Raw genomic sequence first — 23,061 nt, forward strand, 5'->3', positions numbered from 1 at the left:
GCACATAGGGTTTTATATGACGCACATTTGTTTCAAAAAACGTTATGCCTGTATGATCAAACATTCCAAATAATCATAAAGACTATAGGTCACATTGTGTGCACTAAATTGGCAGGTATGACACAACATGTCACCTGACTGAGCACTTCAGTTACATTGCAGTACAGGCTCACAAGGGATGTGTTCATATAGAAAATTCACTCATATACAAGTACATATTGCACAAAGACAGTGGGCGCGTAAGGTCTCGGAGAACTGGTCTACACTGAAGACGATGAGCAGACTGGTCTTTCCACATGCTCCATCTCCCACTATGAGCAGCTTCTTCTCAAATGCTGCCATTACTGGCCAATAGGTAGCTAGATGGTTGTTTCCAGATAACGTCTCGTTCTCACGCTTGAATTGCATGCCAGTTAGTTAACATTAAGGCTAGATCCCAACAGTGTTTGAGGGGGTGGACTGTGTTAGTCTGCAAAGTCCTCCTGACTTAAGAGTCTGGAAAGTCTCTGTGTCTTTCTCACTCAAAAACCAGCATGGCCATCAACTCACAGCCCCCCCGAGCGCTGTCCCCATCCAAAACAACTTTAGGAGTTTTATCCAGATCAGTGTGTCACAGCTCTCCCTAGCTGTATACCACTTGAGTCGCATCAGGCAGGCCAGTACTGCATAGGGTGGATGGCCTGAACACTGAAGTATGTGTGACGTGAAGCCAATCTGTTACAAGTTACACTGGAACTCGGCCCAACTCCACAAGGTGGGGAAAAGGACGCTCAGTTCCCTCAGTTGAAACTTGTGCCCCGCCTCAGTTTTAGTTTTATGTCCCTATATAAAAATAACAAAAAAGGTCAAATGATTGATTTGTCGGTTGGCGCAAAATTTGCATCTCTGCTGCAATGTGTCAGCACAATAGACACATCGCACCGCGGTGTGTATAGGGGGGCCATGGAAAGCCACTGTGGTGGTTAAGTTTGACTCCTTTTGGTTTCCATAAAAAGTGTGGAAAATGCTTCTCATCTCTGGTAGGCTAAGTGAATAACGTGATCTGTAATATTAGATTTTGATATATAAGGGCAGGGTCAAATTTACCATTGAAGCTGTTTCACTCATCTCTGCCTCACGCCCCACCACCACAGTTAGCTTCTAAGCTAGCTGTGAAAAGTGTCAGTATTATTTGCCTTAGCCTATTTAGCTAGCTCTAACCAGATAACCTGCCACTGCCATAATGGATATTATAAATTGGCTTCGCCAAAAGGAAAAGGAGAGCAAGTACCAGCAGCAGCATCAAACCACCGAAGCTGCCGCCAAGCCCAGCAGCAACGATACTACCGAGCGTCAGGTGCAGAGCCTACCCGCCATTCCACAAGCTCCCCCAGGATAATGGCTCCACAGGCCCCTCCAACTCTGACTGTTCCTGACGATCTTGGAAGAGCCCAGGTAAGTCTACACTCTTAGAAAAAAGTTTGCATGTTGCATGTTTGCATGCATGAATAACTAGGCTACTACTTTCAGCATTTAGTTTGTAATATTTTGGTAAGACAGCTGTGTGTACTGCTGCATTCACGTAGGCTGGTTGTAATAGGTGAATTATTATATAAATATTCATTACCAAAACGGCCTCGCTTTAGTGTATAGGGCATTGTTCATTGTGCTGATACAACGCAACGGGGGCTACAGATTTCACGCCTACCTGTGACTTCAAAAGCACTCGATGGTCTCGGAGTCTCAGCATTTGAACTTTATGTTTATTGTGGCATAGCGTGATAAGTAGAATTCAATAGAATTCCAAATGCAAGAAACCCCAAAAATTATGCCCCTCACTGATTTCAACTGCCCTAAGACTTCGACACACATCAGCCGATCTTGGCAGTTGAACTGAACAAGTGTGCTTGCATACGCCCTTAAACAACCTTTGCTAAAAAAGAGAAACGTGGCAATACTGTTTGTCCATTTTGAGACGCCATAGCCAATATACACTTCCACATACAGTGGGGCAAAAAAGTATTTAGTCAGCCACCAATTGTGCAAGTTCTACAACTTAAAAAGATGAGAGAGGCCTGTAATTTTCATCATAGGTACACTTCAACTATGACAGACAAAATTAGAAAAAAAATCCAGAAAATCACATTGTAGGATTTTTAATGAATTTATTTTCAAATTATGGTGGAAAATAAGTATTTGGTCAATAACAAAAGTTTATCTCAATACTTTGTTATATACCCTTTGTTGGCAATGACAGAGGTCAAATGTTTCTCAGAACAAGAATAGACTGACGAGTTTCAGAAGAAAGTTATTTGTTTCTGGCCATTTTGAGCCTGTAATCAAACCCACAAATGCTGATACTCCAGATACTCAACTAGTCTAAAGGCTAGTTTTATTGCTTCTTTAAATCAGCAGTTTTCAGCTGTGCTAACATATTTGCAAAAGGGTTTTCTAATGATCAATTAGCCTTTTAAAATAATAAACTTGGATTAGCTAACACAACGTGCCATTGGAACACAGGAGTGATGGTTGCTGATAATGGGCCTCTATATGCCTATGTAGATATTCCATTTAAATAATCTGCTGTTCTCAGCTACAATAGTCATTTAAAACATCAACAATGTCTACACTGTATTTCTGATCAATCTAATATTTTAATGGACAAAAAAATAGCTTCAAGAACAAGGACATTTCTAAGTGACCCCAAACTTTTGAACGGTACATATATATTTTTTATATTTGAGATTCTTCAAAGTAGCCACCCTTTGCCTTGATGACAGCTTTGCACACTCTTGGCATTATCTCAACCAGTTTCACCTGGAATGCTTTTCCAACAGTCTTGAAGGAGTTCCTACATATGCAGAGCACTTCTTGGCTGCTTTTCCTACACTCTGCGGTCCGACTCATCCCAAACCATCTCAATTTGGTCGAGGTCGGGGGATTGTGGAGGCCAGGTCATCGGATGCAGCATTCCATCACTCTCCTTGATAAAATAACCCTTACACAGCCTGGAGGTGTTGTGTCATTGTCCTGCTGAAAAACAAATGATAGTGGAACTAAGCCCAAACCAGATGGGATGGCGTATTGCTGCAGACCCCCCTTGTCACAACACAACTGATTGGCTCAAACGCATTAAGAAGGAAAGAAATTCCACAAATTACCTTTTAAGAAGGCACACCTGCATTCCATTATGAAGCTGATTGGGAGAATGCCAAGAGTGTGCAAAGCTGTCATCAAGGCAAAGGGTGGCTACTTTGAAGAATCTCAAATATATTTTGATTTGTTTAACACTTGGTTACTACATGATTCCATGTGTTATTTCATAGTTGATGTCTTCACAATTATTCTACAATGTAGAAAAATGTAAAAATAAAAAGCCCTTGAATGAGTGTAGGTGTTCTAAAACGTTTGATCGTTTGTGTGTGTGTTATACAGTTGAAGTGGGTAGTTGACATACACCTGAGCCAAATACATTTAAACTCAGTTTTTCACAATTCCTGACATTTATTCCTAGTAAATATTCCCTGTCGTAGGTCAATTAGGATCACCACTTTATTTTAAGAATGTGAAATGTCCGAATAATAGCAGAATCATTTTTTTCATTCATCACATTCCCAGTGGGCCAGAAGTTACCACACTCATTTAGTATTTGGTATCATAGCCTTAAAATGGTTTAACTTGGTTCAAATGTTTTGGGTAGCCTTCCACAAGCTTCCTACAATATGTTGGATGAATTTTGGCCCATTCCTCCTGACAGAGCTGGTGTAACTGAGTCAGGTTTGTAGGCCACCTTGCTCGCACACACTTTTTCAGTTCTGTCCACAAATTTTCTATGATGTCAATTAGCCTATCCGAAGCTTCTAAAGCCATGATGTAATTTTCTGGGATTTTCCAAGCTGTTTAAAGGCACAGTCATCTTAGTGTATGTAAACTTCTGACCCACTGGAATTATGATACAGTGAATTATTAGTGAAATAATCTGTCTGTAAACAATTGTTGGAAAAATTACTTGTGTCATGCACAAAGTAGATGTCCTAATCGACTTGCCAAAAGTATAGTTTGTTAACAAGACATGTTTGAATGGTTGAAAAACGAATTTTAATGACTCCAACCTAAGTGTATATAAACTACCGACTTCAACTGTATATTATATATATTATTTTAGGCCTATATTTATTTTGTTTGCAACTATAGTTGAAGTGTTTCCTATTTACCTTTTTAGATTTGATACATGCATATTTTATTACATGCTTAATTGAACATTTGCATAGGTTCTAAATAAAATAAATAATCAAATATGAGTAAGTACCTTTTTATTTGTTGAGTATAATTCAAAATGTAATAATAAATAGGCTTTTACATGTGGTCATTTTATATAAACTATTTATTCATTGAATTTACAGAAAATGTGCTATATCGTGATATGTATCGTTATCGGGATATTAAATGACCTATAATCGGGATATGAGATTTTGGCCATATCGCCCAGCCCTACTAGCAAACACAACTGATTTAAACTAATTGCATTTTTAATTGAAAATCATGACTAGTTGATTATTAGAGTCAGGGTTTACCTGGAGCTGGGTCAAAAGTGTGACACCAAATCAAGCCCCCAAGGACTGGAGTTGCCCAGGCCTGAGTAGCAAGTGCTTGGCAATGCCCACATGAACTAGCCTGTTGGTGACGGTAAACATGGTGGCTTCCAACGTCATTATCAGGAGGGTTAGGAGAGGTCTGATGTGAGCACCAGTCACCATGGAGAGGGCCTACTATGATTCCTCATAAGACCTCTATGGGTGTGTGTTTGTGCTGTAACCAGAGACGACAGAGGAGATCTGAACAAACAGAACTACCCCCCCCCCCACACACACACACACAGGGATCATGACTAAGCGCAACATAACCCTTTGAAAGGATTCCCTAAATTGAGGCTTGAAATAGCTGCATCCCTCCCCCACAACAACACTGTTCACATTAAATTAGATTAAAGTACAAAGTATGTTTAATCTAGCACAGTGGTTCCCAAACGTTCTATAGTCCCGTACCCCTTCAAACATTCAACCTCCCAGCTGCGTACCCCTCCTAGCACCAGGGTGAGCACACTCAAATGTTGTTTTGCCATCATTGTTAGCCTGCCACACACACACACACAATACATTTATTAAACATAAGAATGAATATGAGAATGAGTGTGAGTTTGTCACAAAAAAAAACGTGTCAACACTTTGCCCCTTGATAACCAGCGCACTTCTTTCTGTATGTTGTAAAAGCGTTACATGGCCGCTGCCCATATCATTGCATAGTGCAGAAAATACATGAGCGTTCAGGGGCCTTGCTTTAACAAAGTAACAGAGTTAACCATTTTCACTGTAGTGTCCAAAACATATTTCAAGCTGTCTGGCATTCCCTTGGCAGCAAGATCCTTTCGGTGGATGCTGCAGTATACCCAAGTAGCGTCGGGAGCAGCTGCTTGCACGCATGTTACCACTCCACTATGTCTCCCTGTCATGGCTTTTGCGCCATCAGTACAGATACCAACACGTCCATTTGATGTCACAAAGCTGTACAGTACTTTCAAAATATCCTCTCCTGTTGTTCTGGTTTCCAGTGGTTTGCAGAAGAGGATGTCTTCCTTAATTGACCCCCCATAAACGTAACAGACATATACCAGGAGCTGTGCCAGGCCTGCCAGGTCTGTTGACTCATCCAGCAGTAATGCATAGAATTCACTGGTTGTATGCGAAGCAGTAATTGTTTCAAAACATCTCCTGCCAGGTCACTGATGCATCATGAAACAGCGTTGTTAGATGAAGGCATTGTCTGTATAGTTTTTTTGGCTTTTCCCCCCAGCCATATCCACGGCAGCAGGAAGAATTAAGTCCTCCGTAATAGTATGGGGCTTGCCTGTCCTAGCCACTTGGTAGTTGACCATATAGGATGCTTCTAGCCCCTTCTTATTAATGGCATCTGTTACTTTTATATACATGTCTTACTACTCAAAAGTAGTCTTCATTCTAGCTAAAAAAACTTGTGGCTTTTTTTTCAAATTGGCATGTTTTGTTTCTAAATGTCTGCGCAAGAGTGAAGGTTTCATCGAGTTGTGAGATATGTGCAAAAGTACTAACACCCTGTGGCTGAGGGTTAGGGTTACTCCCAATATAAGTGAACCCCAAATCAATGAAGTTCTCATCATATTTGCACCTCTACAATGGTCCAACGTCCCAACAGGTTTGGTGCTTTCCCGGGTAAGAGGGCAGTAGCGCATTGGTTGCATCAGATTCACAACTGTCAGTGTCCTTGCTAGCTGTGCTAACAACAAATGTAGAATTACTGATGCTAGCATCGGATGTGCTCCCGGAGTCTCCTCTTCACTGTTGACGTTGAGACTGGTGTTTTGCGGGTACTATTTAATGACGCTGCCAGTTGAGGACTTGTGAGGCGTCTGTATCTTAAACTAGACACTAATGTGCTTGTACTCTTGCTCAGTTGTGCACCGGGGCCTCCCACTCCTCTTTCTATTCTTGTTAGAGCCAGTTTGTGCTGTTCTGTGAAGGGAGTAGTACACAGCATTGTACCAGATCTTCAGTTTCTTACATGGAATAGCCTTCATTTATCAGAACAATAATAGACTGACAAGTTTCAGAAGAAAGATATTTGCTTCTGGCCATTTTGAGTCTGTAATCGAACCCACTAATGCTCCAGATACTCAACTAGTCTAAAGACCAGTTGTATTGCTTCTTTAAAATCAGCACAACAGTTTCAGCTGTGCTAACGTAATTGCAAAAGGGTTTCCTAATGATCAATTAGCCTTTCAAAATGATACACTTGGATTAGCTAACACAACGTGCCATTGGAACACAGGAGTGATGGTTGCTGATAATGGGCCTCTGTACACCTATGTAGATATTCCATAAAAAATCTGCCGTTTCCAGCTACAATAGTCATTTACAAAATGAACAATGTCTACACTGTATTTCTGATCAATTTGATGTTATTTTAATGGACAAAAAAGTGCTTTTCTTTCAAAAACAAGAACATTTAAGTGACCCCAAACTTTTGAACAGTTGTGTGTGTTTATATACACACACACACACTTGTTTTTTGTTCATGTGAATCACATTTGTATTTGGCATACCCCGGACAGCATTGAGCATACATACCCCAGTTTGGGAATTCCTGCTCTAGCATATTGTTTTTTCCATACCACCTTTCATTACCAAAGAAAATCCTCTTTATCCGAAATATGGCATGCTCTGACACAGGTAATGTGAATTTGATCCAAGATTAGCCTAGGTGAGACTAGTGAGTCTTCTACAGTGTAGTCATGTCATCTTCTCATTGACAACCTCATAAATGACACATTTTACATTTGGAGAACTGTTCTTATGAGACAGAGTGCAAACACAAAAGTGAACTCTCATTTCCCCTCAACTTGCATCACTACGCTCTGGGATATCTCCAACTTCCCTTGGGTCCAGCAGAGGTCAAACAATACCTGCTCTGTGGCTAATTTCCATAGCTGTCTAAAAGTATGCCCGATTAGATAGGCCAGCAATGTGCAATGCTTCCTTCCGCCATGAGCCCCCCCCTCGCTCCAGTTCTCCTCCTTAAGCTTTAGGTGAAAGCCTCAGCTACAATAACCAGTCTGGTTCTGACCGTTCTACATGTATACACTATCAGTGACGGACATATGCAAAGAAAGAACAGGGGTAATTTCCGGGCTGTCGCTCAGTCATTTTATGGCCTATGTGCAAGAGGATTTCAATGACGTAATTTTATTTTGCATATCATTAAATTAATTGAGACTGGATGCATTACATCTTGTGGCACTCGGTGATAAAATACTGCTTTGGTATCAGACATGATTAAATATGCAGAAGAAACTCAAGTTGGTAAATTACTGTGAGCAACAAAGGATGTGGTTAATATTTGCTTCAACTGTTGCAAAGCTATGATTGTGGCGCAGAAAGAGCAGTCAGATGCATTATGTGGAAAAATCTCAAACTTAATAGCTAAAAAGGTGGTCACTGACGTTATGCAACATTGTAAAAGATCTTTGGACTGCTGTTAACTTATTTTATTGACAACTCAGAGGTTGAGGCACCCAAGAGGTTCTGGTGGACTTAGTTTAATAATTATGTTTCTGACAACTGAGGCTGCAGCTGAAGTGATACCGTGGTGGAGGTCTGCCTATGACACACATATAGGCGTGGTTACCACAGAAGTTTAATTTCTAGGAAATAACCTCACAGTGCATGTTCGGGGATATGGTGTGAATAAACACACTTAACTGTGTGTGTGTAGATGACTATGTACACCACAGGAATTAATTTGTGTATGGGTTTACTTTTCAGCTCCAGAAACTAGCACAGTGCAGACGTCACTGCTGTCTTTTCACAAAATTTCCCTCCCTTCCGAGAAGTAGTCTCAAAAGTTCACAGCAAGTTAACCGTCAAACTTCTGCTTTGAGACAATTGCAGCCACAAAGTGAATAAAGTCACATCCTTTATTCATTGCAGTCACAAAAGTGAATAAAGTTGCATGATTTTATCCTTTAAATCATTTAACTTCAGGAGATTACAGGAATTTGCCAGCAATAATTTGGAAATGAAACACTTCAAATACAAATCAGCATAGTCTTGAGAATGGAATTTTCAATTGACTTTCAAACAGGTCCCCCCTTCCCCCTCCCAGTAAAGCCTAGTGCAACAGTCACAAGATTTCATTAACCAGGAAGTCACATTGCAACCACACACATGCATTGCCAGGCAAGACTGGAAAATCTACCCCAAGGAACAGGAATAAGGACTTATGAATGTGGTGTAGGGGAGATAGGGGCTTTATGACATACATGCATGTCATAAAGACCCTAAGGCAATTCATTGCATATAAAATAAATCCTTTCTGCTGTAAGCACTTTCCATTGTCAATGCCCATAACCTGGGTATACCTTCTTAGTTGAATTCTAAGGCCCTCAGTGGTCAGTTCAATGCAGGTTATGCCTTTCTTACACCAATCCCTGTATGTACATGTATGACTAATATCACAAGGACTAGAAACAAGTCATTTGAGCCAAATTTATGGTCAGAGGCAGAACTTTGCCATTGTGAATTATAGCTATTAGCTAGTGCTTTTCCATCTTGATTACTTAAAAAGAGAGTTGACAGTTTGCAGATGAATTAACTTTGTACGAGTCTAAATTCAACTATACATTTATTACAAAAATAAAATGTCTGTACTTTTTACATTAAATAAAAGCGCCATTTAACAAGTCCATTATATTTAAGAAGTCAGATGAATATATTTGGAGACTGTTACCAAATATCCTCAAATGACCCCTCAAATAAAAAAAGGCACCAAAATGTTGATGCGGGGAAAAAAGCAAACTTGAGCTTGACACCAAAGCACCGCCCCAATTCAGTCCATCACTATAATCCAACAGACTGACCCTCTTCTTTGACTAAGCAGGACATCACTGGGTACTCATTCCAACCATGGTGCTGTCAAGGATTTCAGAGAACTTGCGGGCATAGTCCATTTTCTTCGTTGAAAAAAGTAACAGGTAAGTATTGTTCAATTCACCTGATCAACATGGCAAGTGTTGCCCCAATCCCAGCAACTCCAGCAAAGGCTAGGAGGGTGTTCCTTACCGAGGACTCAGGATCTTGAACATGAAAGAACTCTACAAATCCATCCTGAGAGGGAGACAAAAGGCAAAGTTTGGTTCATGATTAGCTACTGAACAAGTAAACTAAATAAGATTAACTATCCTCAGATTAGCTCACATTTTCAAATGACTAATGGAACACATAGATGACTCACCCAAGCATTGTTTTTGACCAGCCAGTCCCTTTGGTCAGAGAGGAGGTATGTGGCAATCTCTTGGCCCACCAAATCAACGCAGTGTCCCCTGCCACTCTCCTTCAGGTGCTGGCTCACCACTGCGCCAAATGCCACCAGGCTGGCGATGCGACCCCAGTTCGTGATCCCATCACTGAACATGGTCTTGGCCACAGAATTGACGACGCTCATGTCATCGCATCGATCATCCAGGTCAAGTTTGACGACCATACCTAAAAATACATTTAAAATCTAGATCTGAGTAAAACGAACTAAACTTATTACTGATAATATTGCTATGTTATTAACCAAGTTAGCGCATAATGAGCTCAGTACCACTGTTAAACAGAAAATTAGGATATACAGTACCATAAGGATCTATAGAGATCATTACTGTAAATCTACGTACCCTTGTATGCATATCGGTGCTTTGCTATTACGTCCTCCACCACTCGCTTCATGGTCGTAAGAGGCTTGCTTTGCTTCCATCGAGGCTGAGACAGTCCTGTGTAGTCCCCCAAAAAATTCTCAATGAGTTGTCTGATATCATGTTCCAATACTTCATCGCCCGATGGACAATTCGATAGTTCAGGCCCACATTCTGACGCCATCTGAGGAGTGCAGGGCAAAGAATCGTCATTGTTGCTTCGGTCTGACAAATGATTATCGAGGACGTTGCTTTTCACGACATTCACTCCTAACGTCGTGGGTCGTGGTGGAGTATCGCCGGTCCCATTTCCCAAGTCCACTTTAGACTTCGGTGACGCCGCAGCACATACGGCCCCGTCGAAATAGTACAAAGGGCTAGCATCATCAGCTAGGTACGAAGATCCTCCATTTTGAAAATGCAACATCGTAGTTGTGGCTCGTGCAATCGACTTCGACAGACTCATCTTGGCTTAACGTTTAGATAAAGAAACAAGCGTTTGATAAATAAATAAAATATACACTTCTAGCTGTTATTTTACGAAAAGCTAGCGGTTAGCTACTTTGTTGCTCAAATATCACCCATCGTTGACTGCTAACTACAACAGTGAGTCTGGTGCGGAAATGACCAACCTTTTGTCGTGTAATGTTTGAAAAGACAAGTGGGAGGGACTTCGACTGCCTATCCCATTGGGCACCCTCTTCCTTGAATTAGCTTTACAAATATATCTATATATGTTTTTCCAATAACATTCAGATAAAAACATCCACGAAGAGAGGATATAAAAATGCATTCTCTCTGCATTGAACGGTAAAGATAAATACATGTTACGTTTTGATTGGCTGGGAGTGTACACTTTGCTATATCCCTTCAGAGACAATTGATAAATAGTTAATGCGGAATTCTGCTGTCCCCTGGTGGCCAATGACGGATTGTGATCATATACTTTGTATGTAACTTATCAACATATAAAGTGGAGGTATCCTTCCCTGTGTAGCTAGAGAGTGTGTTGGTTATTGGTTTCTGTTGTAAACAGGACTGGTGATCAAATCAATAATGTGAGAAGAACATTGAACATACAACAAGTAATTGATATTAATGTAAAAGTTTATTTCAAATACTGACAAATTCACTCCATTACTTCCACACAACTGAAACATTATTAGTATTCATGTACTTTCTCCAGCTCCACAATCAGCATATCCTTATGTAAACCCCCAGTTATTGGGAGCAAGGGTGCTCCAGATATCCCTGCAGTTATCTTGGGCCAGGATAAACTTTTGTTGTAGTTATGCAGTGAGTGAGAATGTTAAAACATCTTTACTGTATGCTAAACAAAAACAGGTTAGGTAAGCAGCACAAGGTACTTAAGAGCACACAGTCATTTTCACTTGTTTACATTCTGGCGCATACTTATCATAGTTGAACAGAAGACATGGTATTTTAACATACCCTCCTACAGTTGAAGTCGGAAGTTTACATACATTTAGGTTGGAGTCATTAAAACTCGTTTTTCAACCACTCCACACATTTCTTGTTAACAAACTATAGTTTTGGCAAGTCGGTTAGGACATCTACTTTGTGCATGACACAAAGCATTTTGCCAACAATTGTTTACAGACAGATTATTTCACTAATAATTCAATGTATCACAATTCCAGTGGGTTAGAAGTTTACATACACTAAGTTGACTGTGCCTTTAAACAGCTTGGAAAATCCCAGAAAATTACATCATGGCTTTAGAAGCTTCTGATATGCTAATTGACATCATTTGAGTCAATTGGAGGTGTTCCTGTGGATGTATTTCAGGGTCTAACTTCAAACGCAGTGCCTCTTTGCTTGACATCATGGGAAAATCAAAAGAAATCAGCCAAGACCTCAGAAAAAAACTATTCTAGACCTCAAGTCTAGTTCATCCTTGGGAGCAATTTCCAAATGCCTGAAGGTACCACGTTCATCTGTACAAACAATAGTACGCAAGTAGAAACACCATGGGAACACGCAGGCATCATACCGCTCAGGAAGGAGACGCGTTCTGTCTCCTAGAGATGAACGTACTTTGGTGTGAGAAGTGCAAATCAATCCCAGAAGAGCATCAAAGGACCTTGTGAAGATGCTGGAGGAAACAGGTACAAAATTATCTATATCCACAGTAAAATGAGTCCTATATCGACATAATTTGAAAGGCCGCTCTGCAAGGAAGAAGCCACTGCTCCAAAACTGCCATAAAAAAAGCCAGACTACGGTTTGCAACTGCACATGGGGACAAAGATTGTACTTTTTGGAGAAATGTCCTCTGGTCTGATGAAACAAAAATAGAACTGTTTGGCCATAATGACCATTGTTATGTTTGGAGGAAAAAGGGGGAGGCTTGCAAACCGATGAACACTATCCCAACCATGAATCATGAGGGTGGCAGCATCATGTTGTGGGGGTGCTTTGCTGTAGGAGGGACTGGTGCACTTCACAAAATAGATTGCATCATGAGGAAGAAAAATTGTGGATATATTGAAGCAACCTCTCAAGACATCAGTTAAACTTGGTCGCAAATGGGTCTTCCAAATGGACAATAACCCAAAGCATGCTTCCAAAGTTGTGGCAAAATGTATTGGAGTGGCCATCACAAAGCCCTGACCTCAAACCTATAGAACATTTGTGGGCAGAACTGAAAAAGCGTGTGCGAGCAAGGAAGCCTACAAACCTGACTTCGTTACACCAGCTCTGTCAGGAGGAATGGGCCAAAATTCCCCCAAATTATTGTGGGAAGCTTGTGGAAGGCTACCTGAAACGTTCGAACCAAGTTAAAACCATTTAAGGGCAATGCCACCAAATACTAATTGAGTGTGTAAACTTCTGACAAGCTGAAATAAATAATTCTCTCTACTATTATTCTGAAATTTCACATTCTTAAAATAAAGTGGTGATCCTAATTGACCTATGACAGGGATTTTTTTTACTGGGATTAAATGTCAGGAAGTGTGAAACTGAGGTTAAATGTATTTGGCTAACATGTATGTAAACTTCCGACTTCACCTGTATATCTCTCATTACATTAATCCATACAAAGCCAGACAGTGCACAAAAACTTATGAGAGGAATTCTTGATTGCGGTTGTTTCAACAACCTTCATTTCAGCATATCCAATTATATTATTTGACACTTTAATAAGCCATGCTACAAATATTTAGGATTCTGCACGGTCTTTCTGTTCAAATTCAAGTAACATGTTGGTGTCAATTAAATTTCAACTCCAGCTGGCCAGTTCCCAAAATGGATTGCATTGATCATGGGTAGAATTTCAATTCATATCCTAATTGAAATGGAATTATACTCCCAAACCTGGAGTGGTTAGTGAGTCTCTCATTAGCAGACATTCATGGTAGGAGTGGGTCCGATTGTTTGAATCCTAGGACAGGTGTTCTTTATTAGGGTAATATCTCAGTTTAAAAGATTTGTCATCGACTGAATCAGCAGCATTTACACACATTCATATTATACAGATTAATGTCTCAGCAGTAAAAAAAAAAATATATATAAAGCTTACGTAGTGTATTCAATGACAGGAGAAAGGAAACATTGGAATCAGAGAACTACAAGTAGTGAAATCAGAAAGAAAGAAAACTCAACCTCCAAAAGCCTATTTACACCCACTGGGACAGAGAACAGTAGCACATTCATACCCAGACAAGCACACTCAATGCCAATTAGACACAGGGAATATTCAAAAGGTGCCAAGATAGGAGTGATCAAGTGTGTATTGTGTGATAGGACAACTCATTCAGGTGATAACAGCCTACAACCTCTGACCTTAACCAGAGTACAAGCATTTTACTTTTGAATGAGGTAACTATTTGGCAAGTTGTACCATACCAACAGGTATGAGCAGGGTCAACTAAGTCCACACTCACACTTTTGCCCCCCCCCCTCTCTCCTGTCATAAAATCCCTTCCCTTTGACATGCGTCAAGTGAGCATATCTCTAAAACACGCTGTGTCCCAGTTAGGTCTGTGTGAGCCAGGGGCCAGTCAGGGCCAGTTTAGCCGGTGGCCGACTCTTTACCCCATTACTGACGTCACAGATTTTTATATTTAGAATGTCAATATGTAAGGCTATATGCTTTAGCAGTACACTGGGAGGCTCCTACTATGTTGAATTTGAAGGAGAGACCGAGGAGAGGTTTAGCAACTAATGTAATTGGGAACTAGGCAATACTCTTCTGTTACTGGAAGAGTTTCTCAACAGGAACTGGCATTAACAGTGAAAAGAGCCAGATTGTAGTAAATGGCTAATACGTGACAATGAACAAACAACCCTTTATGAAGACACAAATCATACCAAATGTCAATTTTCTCAACACAATACAGAAATATACACTGAATTGATCCCCTACCAATTATTTAGGCTTTTTGAGGTGATGTAATAGCCACAGAACTGAGATTTAACTTGAATATTAAAGTTGCTTCTTTTCCCAGCCTTAAAAATGATACATGGGTATTCAGTTTGCTTTGCCATTGCTTTCGCCATGGGCAGCCTACAGACAGAGTGTGTGGATTGTCAGGACATTGAGAGGGAAGGAAGGTGTGCAGAGTGAACATGGACATTCCAGGGCTCCATTTGGTTGCTTGCTACTTCCTATCAGTCGTCTAACCCCTCCAGATTTGCACATTTCGTTACAATCATGCAGCATATTTAAAAAAAGAAGAGCAACAGGGAGTCAAGAATTAAAGCGACATGAGCAGAAAATGTGCAGTTTCATATCTGTTCATTCAGGTCAGCATGGACGACCTTGGATTTTTGTTTGACAGAACATGAGATAAAGGAAACCACAAATCAGTTTCCACATTTCCCTCTGATTACCGCTCCCTTCCTTTGGATACTTCACCATGGTTCCCTTCCCTCACCGATTTGGTGTGCAAGCAAAATACGCAAACATCTACCCCCAGCTTTGACGAGAACACAACATCGAAAAATGTGGAGCGATCATGGTTCCCAACTCCCTCGTCAACAATATATTTTGGTGTCGTTCGGGATGCAAAAACGTACTGTACATAATACAAAGTGCATTAAACTCAGCCTCCCTGATGGCACATCTACTTTATGTACCTCTGAACACCAAACCAAGACATAAGGGAGGCGGTAGATCAGAGTGCGCAGAGGGCAGAGCTGTGTGGAGAGATGGTAGAAAAGGTCCCAGCTCACCTCCCCTCCCCACCATACCCATATACAAGCAATATGTACTGACTTTCACCGCTCTCCCCGATATGTTAAAGCCAAGTGGAGCCTGGAGATGACTAGGGGGGGGGGGGGTACATTGTTGGGGAACGTTAGCTGGGGGCCTGGTGGATGGGTGGAGGCTAGGCTAGCCTGCTAGTTTGCTGGTCACCAAGGAGGACCTCCTCTGGGGCAGGTCCTGTGGCGTGGGAATGTGGTCCCCTGTGACGAGGTTCTTGTCGGGGCCTGCCACGGGCAGCTGTTTGTTCTTCATCTTGGCCTTGGCCATGTTGTAGTCACCTGAGTCAAAGTATTTTTGCTAGGTAGGGGCAAGAAAAAAGGAATTTAATTCAGGTTGTCTTGAGTAGTTCTGCTAGTTAAAATTAATATAGGCAGGTTCATTGACGCTGGTTTATTCAACAAAAGCAATGTCGCAAAAAAAATAATTGCGACGTGTCATGGAAATGGCAGAAATGTTCTAAAGATCTTCAATTTTTATTCATTCGACAGGGGTGGATTTTCTTTTGTCTAACTTTATTTCGACAAATGGAAACAATGTTTTTGGAATAAATGTATTTACAGTGGCAAGAAAAAGTAGGTGAACCCTTTGGAAATACCTGGATTTCTGCATAAAATTTGATCTGATCTTCATCTAGGTCATACCAATAGACAAACAGGCTGCTTAAACTAATAACACACAAACAATTATACGTTTTCATGTCTTTATTGAACACATCATGTAAACATTCACAGTGCAGGGTGGAAAAAGTATGTGAACCCTTGTGAACTGGTTGACCCTTCTTTGGCAGCAATAACCTCAACCAAACGTTTTCTGTAGTAGCGGATCAGACCTGCACAACAGTCAGGAGGAATTTTGGACCATCCCTCTTTACAAAACTGTTTTAGTTCATCAATATTCTTGGGATGTCTGGTGTAAACTGCTCTCGAGGTCATGCCACAGCATTTCAATTGGGTCGAGGTCAGGACTCTGACTGGGCCACTCCAGAAGGCCTATTTTCTTCTGTTGAAGCCATTCGGTTGTTAATTTACTTCTGTTTTTTGGGTCGTTGTCCTGTTGCGTCACCCAACTTCTGTTGAGCTTCAATTTGCAGACAAATAGCCTAACATTCTCCTGCAAAATGTCTTGATAAACTTGGAAATTCATTTCTGTCCAAGATAGCAAGCTGTCTAGGCCCTGAGGCAGCAAAGCAGCCCCAAACCATGATGCTCCCTCCACCATACTTTACAGTTGGGATGAGGTTTGGATGTTGGTGTGCTGTGCCTTTTTTTCCCTCCACACAGTGGTGTGTTCCTTCCAAACAACTTAACTGTAGTTTCATCTGTCCACTGAATATTTTGCCAGTAGCGCTGTGGAACATCCACTTTTGCAGACTTCAGGCGTGCAGCAATGGGTTTCTTGGACAGCAGTGTCTTCTTCCGTGGTGCCCTCCCACGAACACCATTCTTGTTTCGTGTTTTACGTATCATAGACTCGTCAACAGAGATGTTAGCATGTTCCAGAGATTTCTATAAGTCTTTAGCTGACACTAGGATTATTCTTAACCCACAGAGCATTCTGCGCTGTGCTCTTGCAGTCATCTTTGCAGGACGGCCACTCCTAGGGAGAGTAGCAACAGCGCTGAACTTTCTCCATTTATAGACAATTTGCCTTACCATGGACATCAAGGCGTTTAGAGAAACTTTTAGCATAGGGAGGGGTTCACATACTTTTTCCAACCTACCCTGTGAACGTTTAAATTATGTATTCAATATATACAAGAAAAATACAATAATTTGTGTGTTATTAGTTTAAGCACACTATGTTTGCCTATTGTTGGGACTTAGATGAAGATCAGATCAAATTTGATGACCAATTAATGTAGATATCCAGGTAATTCCAAAGGGTTCACATACAGTGGCAAGAAAAAGTATGTCACAAGTAACTATAAAGCTCCACTACACATTTTAATTCTAAATAATTCTAAATCATTTTTTTCCAACTATAAAATAATGTTTCTTTGCAGGACAAGGATTGTCCTGACTTTCAAGAATGCCTAAATTGCTTTGCCTTGCTTTTCTGGTTGGCTGGATGCAAGTTTCCATTTCCAATTATTTCAGCTCTAAAGGAGTGCAAGTTTCACCATGGCGATACATTTCCATATTCTAATAATTCTCATGTGCCAATATTAGTAAATTATTGCATTCTATACATGACTTTCACTGGCTATACCCGAGACATGAAACCGATGTGTGGGAGGGCATAGAGGCTGTCGCCAATTTATTACTGCACAATTTGCCTAAATGGGTAATGAAACATTTCAACCATTGTTATTCGACACTGTAGGTTTTTGCTAAAAAAATATAATTTTTTTAGGTGCGAGGTCATTACGTCCTGCTGTATTTATTGACACAAGATAATTAAACGTAAAGTTAAATCTCTATTCTTTGTGAACTTTCTAAAATATTGACAAAAAAATAAAAAAGTATCTGGACAAGTTAATTGAAACATCGCTACTGCCACAGACATACCAAGGCAATCTCAGATCCTCATAAATGCAGAACGCATTGAAATGTCTTAAAGAGGTGTATTCAAAGCCTATGCGATTTCCTAGTCAAGTGGTCAACAAGGGTGTGTAGGTGTTTGTTCCAGCCTCACTAACATGCGGAATCAAAAGCATATATTATCTGTGGCTCTCCAGGAGAAGAGTTCCACCTACCCCTTTCTGTAGCCTCTTCATGAGGAAGTCGGAGCCTCCAGGCTTTTGGCCCAGGCCGGGATACTTGGCCTTCAGCTTGACCTCTTCACCCTTCACAAGGTTGGCATTCTTTTCCTGAGAGTCCTGTCCAGACAAAGAAAACATTTTGATGTGCCGTCATATGGGTGCTACTTGCAAGGAATTTAGCTAAAGAGGGGAAACATCTAAACAATAGGCTTATGTAGCCTACGCCTATATATCCTTCATCATAATGTCAGCCATGATGCGCAGAGAAGAACAAGCATAGGCTTTTAAAATAGACATTCTCCATTTAACTGTCCTGATGCAGTCACCGTACCCCTACAATTATCTACCTCCATTCCTCCAGTATCCCTGCACATTGTAAATATGGTACTGGAACTGACTGACCCTGTATATAGAATGCTTACTTACTTTCTTGTGTTATTCTTATTTCTATTTCTTGTGTGTTTATGTTCTACCTTATGTTGTTTTTAGTATTACATTGTTATTGATTACTGCATTGTTGGGTTTAGAAGTTGCAAGAAGGACATTTCACTGTACTTGTGGCATTAAAACTTGAAACTAATAAGAAGGTTATAAGATGGTCTGATGACAAAACAACAAGATTACTGGGCTGGCACTGTGCACTTCAGAAAGGATTGCATCTGAATCATATAGCCTAACCCTACTCATATTCAGCTGTGAAGTGGGCTAACGCCATGAAAATGACTTGAGGGAGTTGAAGCGTCTTCATAGTATGAGTCACACTCTGCATGCTCTCCTGCAACACTCTCTCTCACGCCCTCATGGTTGCCTGCGATAAACAACTCACTCAGAAGACGAGTGTTATGATTGAGTAAGAATTAAGTGACTAAAAAGCAGCTTCACATCCATTATTTCCCCGTATCTTACACACTTTTCCTCAGCTAATGTGGATAAAACAGCCTTGTTACCCGTTTCTCCATCCCTGACATGTTATTGGTGCCATAAAAACAGATGACTTTATGAAAGGAAAACAGTTTGTCTGCAAATATGTACAAGCCATGGTTATTTATGGTTATGGAGAATATTATACAGAAACAGGCCTTGAGTAATTGCTGACCAAAGTCTAGGTACACAGAGCTTGCAGAGTGGTTCTAGTGTTCACATGACACCTTCATTGCTAAAGCTTTTTGTAAGGTGTAAGCCTCTGGTTTTACTGGAGGCAACTCCTGCACTAGACAAACTGGTTTACCCTTTACTGCCAGTGTGGAGTCCATGGACAGATGCCAGTGGAAAGTAGGCTAACAGGACACACCTTGCTATTGCCCACAGTCCAGAGACTCTGGGTAGAAGTCAGCAAAACATGTATTCTCTATTGGGGCAATTCCACAGTAACAGAGTGAAGCTGAGACTGATTTTCACTTTAAAATGTCAAAACAAAACCCAATGCTTATAAAGTTAAACAAACCATACAACTCTATGCACAGGCACTACTTCTAACAATTTCTACAGAAAATGTAGCAATTTCTATTTTATTTTTGTACTTACAGAACAGTGCAGATGTAAAGTTTGGTAACAGAATGACAGCACAAACCATCATTCTGTTTGTATCTGCACTGTTCTTAAAGTAAATGTGTTTTGTAAATGTTTTGTGTGGAAACTTAAAAGTAGTCCTTGTGGATGCATGTTTTTTTTTTTAACTGTGCAATCATTGGTTTTTAGTTTGGCATACATTTTCATTGGAACAATCTGAGTCTCAGCATCACTGTTTAGACATAACTTATCTGGCTAAATAAAGCTAAGAAGACATTGAGAAACCCACAAAACCCTGCAATCGAAGTACAGGAGAATATCTGCCATTCCATGCAGAGGACAGTAAACGCAAAGCTTGCTGGAGCAGGGATAGTAGGTGACTCAGGGTAGAGAAGCAGATGAACAGATTCCCTTGCTGATTCACTTGGATCCATTACAACAACTTAAAAAGTTGCTATATTCAGCCCCAATGAGGGAAAATGCAAGAGTGGACTGGATACTTTTCACACCCTCAAACAGTTCCAAACTGCTAGACCCATAGTAGCTACCATGAAATGTTATTTTCTCACATGACCAGTTTCGCTTCAAGTCATTGTATCAAAATACCATTGCATTAAAAGCACCCATTATCAACGATAAGACAAAGTATAGCATCAGTACCTTCCCTATACCTGCTAGTCAATGAATATTGATGATATGACCAGTGGGTTTGTCAACAGACCTCTGACCTTCACCAGCATCCACTCAGGATGCTGCCTGTACAAGTGACTTTTCAGCAGTTGAAGTTTACATACACCTGAGCCAAATACATTTCAAATCAGTTTTTACAATTCCTGAGATTTAATCCAAGTAGAAATTCCTCATTTTAGGTCAGTTAGGATCACTACTTTATTTTAAGAATGTGAAATGTCAGAATAATAGTAGAGAGAATGATTTATTTAAACTTTTCTTTCTTTCATCACATTCCCAGTGGGTCAGAAGTTTACACACACTCAATTAGAATTTGGTAGCATTCCCTTTAAATTGTTTAACTTGGGTCAAACGTTTTGGGTAGCCTTCCACAAGCTTCCCACAATAAGTTGGCTGAATTTTGGCCCATTCCTCCTGACAGAGCTGGTGTAACGAAGTCAGGTTTGTAGGCCTCCTTGTCCGCACATGCTTTTTCAGTTCGGCCCACAAATTCTCTATAGGATTGAGGTCAGGGCTTTGTAATGGCCACTCCAATACATACTTTGTTGTCCTTATGCCATTTTTGCCACAACTTTGGAAACATGCTTTGGGGTCGTTGTACATTTGGAAGAACCATTTGTGACTAACCTTTAACTTCCTGACTGATGTCTTGAGATGTTGCTTCAATATATCCACATACTTTTTCTTCCTCATGATGCAATCTATTTTGTGAAGTGTACCAGTCCCTCCTGCAGCAAAGCACCCCCACAACATGATGCTGCCATCCCTGTGCTTCACGGTTGAGATGGTGTTCTTCAGCTTGCAAGCCTCCCCCTTTTTCTTCCAAACATAACGATGGTCATTATGGCCAAACAGTTATATTTTTGTTTCATCAGACCAGAGGACATTTCTCCAAAAAGTACAATCTTTGTCCCCATGTGCAGTTGCAAACTGTAGTCTGGCTTTTTTTATGGCGGTTTTGGAGCAGTGGCTTCTTCCTTGCGGAGCCGCCTTTCAAGTTATGTCGATATAGGACTCATTTTACTGTGGATATAGATACTTTTGTATCGGTTTCCTCCAGGTCCTTTGCTGTTGTTCTGGGATTGATTTGCACTTCTCGCACCAAAGTACGTTCATCTCTAGGAGACAGAACGCATCTCCTTCCTGAGCGGTATTACGGCTGCGTGGTCCCATGGTGTTTATACTTGCATACTATTGTTTGTACAGATGAACGTGGTACCTTCAGGCATTTGGAAATTGCTCCTAAGGATGAACCAGACTTGTGGAGGTCTACAATGTTATTTTCTGAGGTCTTGGCTGAATTCTTTTGATTTTCCCATGATGTCAAGCAAAGAGGCACTGAAGTTTGAAGGAAGGCCTTGAAATACATCCACAGGGACACCTCCAATAGGCTAATTTACATAATTTGAGTCAATCAGAAGCTTCTAAAGCAATGACATCATTTTCTGGAATTTTCCAAGCTGTTTAAAGGCACAGTCAACTTAGTGTATGTAAACTTCTGACCCACTGGAATTGTGATACAGTGAATTATAAGTGAAAACATGGGTCTGTAAACAATTGTTGGAAAAATGACTTGTGTCATGCACAAAGTAGATGTCCTAACAGACTTGCAAAAACTATGGTTTGTTAACAAAACATTTGTGGAGTGGTTGAAAAATGAGTTTTAATGACTCCAACCTAAGTGTTTGTAAACTTCCGATTTCAACTGTATATATAGCTAAGCCTAATATCAGTGCAACACTGCAAATAACATTCACAAAGCATAGGGGACTGAAAACGAGTATGAATCAATAGATCTAGCTTATACATCATTAAAGCTTTGTGTGACTGATCCGCTAGCATGTAAGTAACTGTGATGACTGACCATGGTTTCCATTGAAACACAGATTTCAAAGGATAGGCTATAGTAGTATTGTTTGTATTTGTCTCGAAAGCCGGAAGACTCAACCTCAACTACTGCAAAGTCAGGAACGACCAATACGGACCAGGCATATTTTATAACCTATGGACCAGCGAGCCACAATGGCACAAGGGAAAACGGAACAAATAACTCAATAATACAATACCTACGTTATTATTGATTATCGGGAGACACGTAAATCTTACTCAATACCTTTCCAAAACATTTATACACACTGTCATTGTTGGTAAACGAGAAGTTTACAGGTTTGATGCTATAACGAAAGCTAACTAGCTAGCTAGCTATCAAATCAAACACTTTACTTGTAACGCGTTACAACGAGCTAGCGTTATAGTTAGCTTTCCAACTCAAGATAGTGTCATGATATTAAACCCACCTGTTTTTCATCCTCATATTCCATCGGAGTATCTGATAGATTTTCGGACGACATTACGCAGCTGTAATGGACTAGAAGTCCGATTTGCTTGAAAACGCAGGTTAGAATGTATGCAGGGGTGCTCCTCTAGCTTCCACAAATCTAACCTGCCTCTTGTGAACAAGGATGGATCCTCGACACAAAAAAAGCTAAATAATTTGTGACGCCGTCGTGTGGGATTGCCATTTGTGACATACATATACAGTAACCAATGGTATAAGGAAACACGTTGTATTAGATACCAGGAGAGCCAATGAAATGCTACTAATCATAGAGAAATGCTGAATGACAGAGCTGTGTCCAATAGAGTGCGGATATTCAATCTGTGCGCAGCGTTGCATCAAAC

The 23,061-nt window shown here is 40.5% G+C and overlaps 2 protein-coding genes and 1 long non-coding RNA gene across 3 annotated transcripts; all 3 read right to left on the minus strand.

Moving 5' to 3' along the window:
* Window positions 1-2,128: 2,128 nt before the first annotated feature.
* LOC149985052 (uncharacterized) lies at window positions 2,129-5,351 on the minus strand. The gene is made up of 2 exons (XR_016486000.1): window positions 3,269-5,351; window positions 2,129-2,796 (listed from the first exon to the last, which is right to left on the minus strand). It is a non-coding gene; the product is annotated as an uncharacterized LOC149985052 (long non-coding RNA).
* Window positions 5,352-8,471: 3,120 nt separating this feature from the next.
* On the minus strand, window positions 8,472-10,871 carry LOC110487180 (induced myeloid leukemia cell differentiation protein Mcl-1 homolog). The gene is made up of 3 exons (XM_021559104.3): window positions 10,229-10,871; window positions 9,802-10,052; window positions 8,472-9,674 (listed from the first exon to the last, which is right to left on the minus strand). The coding sequence occupies exons 1-3, from the start codon at window positions 10,710-10,712 to the stop codon at window positions 9,558-9,560; spliced, it is 852 nt and encodes a 283-aa protein (XP_021414779.2). The 5' UTR covers window positions 10,713-10,871; the 3' UTR covers window positions 8,472-9,557.
* Window positions 10,872-11,335: 464 nt separating this feature from the next.
* LOC110487191 (endosulfine alpha b) lies at window positions 11,336-22,925 on the minus strand. Its single transcript, XM_021559115.3, has 3 exons — window positions 22,677-22,925; window positions 18,175-18,297; window positions 11,336-15,776 (listed from the first exon to the last, which is right to left on the minus strand). The coding sequence occupies exons 1-3, from the start codon at window positions 22,728-22,730 to the stop codon at window positions 15,606-15,608; spliced, it is 348 nt and encodes a 115-aa protein (XP_021414790.1). The 5' UTR covers window positions 22,731-22,925; the 3' UTR covers window positions 11,336-15,605.
* Between the last annotated feature and the right edge of the window lie 136 nt (window positions 22,926-23,061).

This window comes from Oncorhynchus mykiss, chromosome 2, assembly GCF_057628025.1.
Source record: "Oncorhynchus mykiss isolate SJ-2025 chromosome 2, ASM5762802v1, whole genome shotgun sequence".
Lineage (NCBI taxonomy): Eukaryota > Metazoa > Chordata > Actinopteri > Salmoniformes > Salmonidae > Oncorhynchus > Oncorhynchus mykiss.

What these genes read in the sequence shown, in the direction of transcription:
- LOC110487180 (XM_021559104.3), bottom strand. Translation starts at nt 10,712, where the DNA reads ATGAGTCTGTCGAAGTCGATTGCACGAGCCACAACTACGATGTTGCAT. An exon ending in GCACCGATATGCATACAAGG is followed by an intron (nt 10,053 to 10,228) that starts GTACGTAGATTT and finishes ATGTATTTTTAG; the next exon opens with GTATGGTCGTCAAACTTGAC. An exon ending in TGGTCAAAAACAATGCTTGG is followed by an intron (nt 9,675 to 9,801) that starts GTGAGTCATCTA and finishes TCTCCCTCTCAG; the next exon opens with GATGGATTTGTAGAGTTCTT.
- LOC110487191 (XM_021559115.3), bottom strand. Translation starts at nt 22,730, where the DNA reads ATGTCGTCCGAAAATCTATCAGATACTCCGATGGAATATGAGGATGAA. An exon ending in AATATGAGGATGAAAAACAG is followed by an intron (nt 18,298 to 22,676) that starts GTGGGTTTAATA and finishes TTGTCTGGACAG; the next exon opens with GACTCTCAGGAAAAGAATGC. An exon ending in TGAAGAGGCTACAGAAAGGG is followed by an intron (nt 15,777 to 18,174) that starts GTAGGTGGAACT and finishes GCCCCTACCTAG; the next exon opens with CAAAAATACTTTGACTCAGG.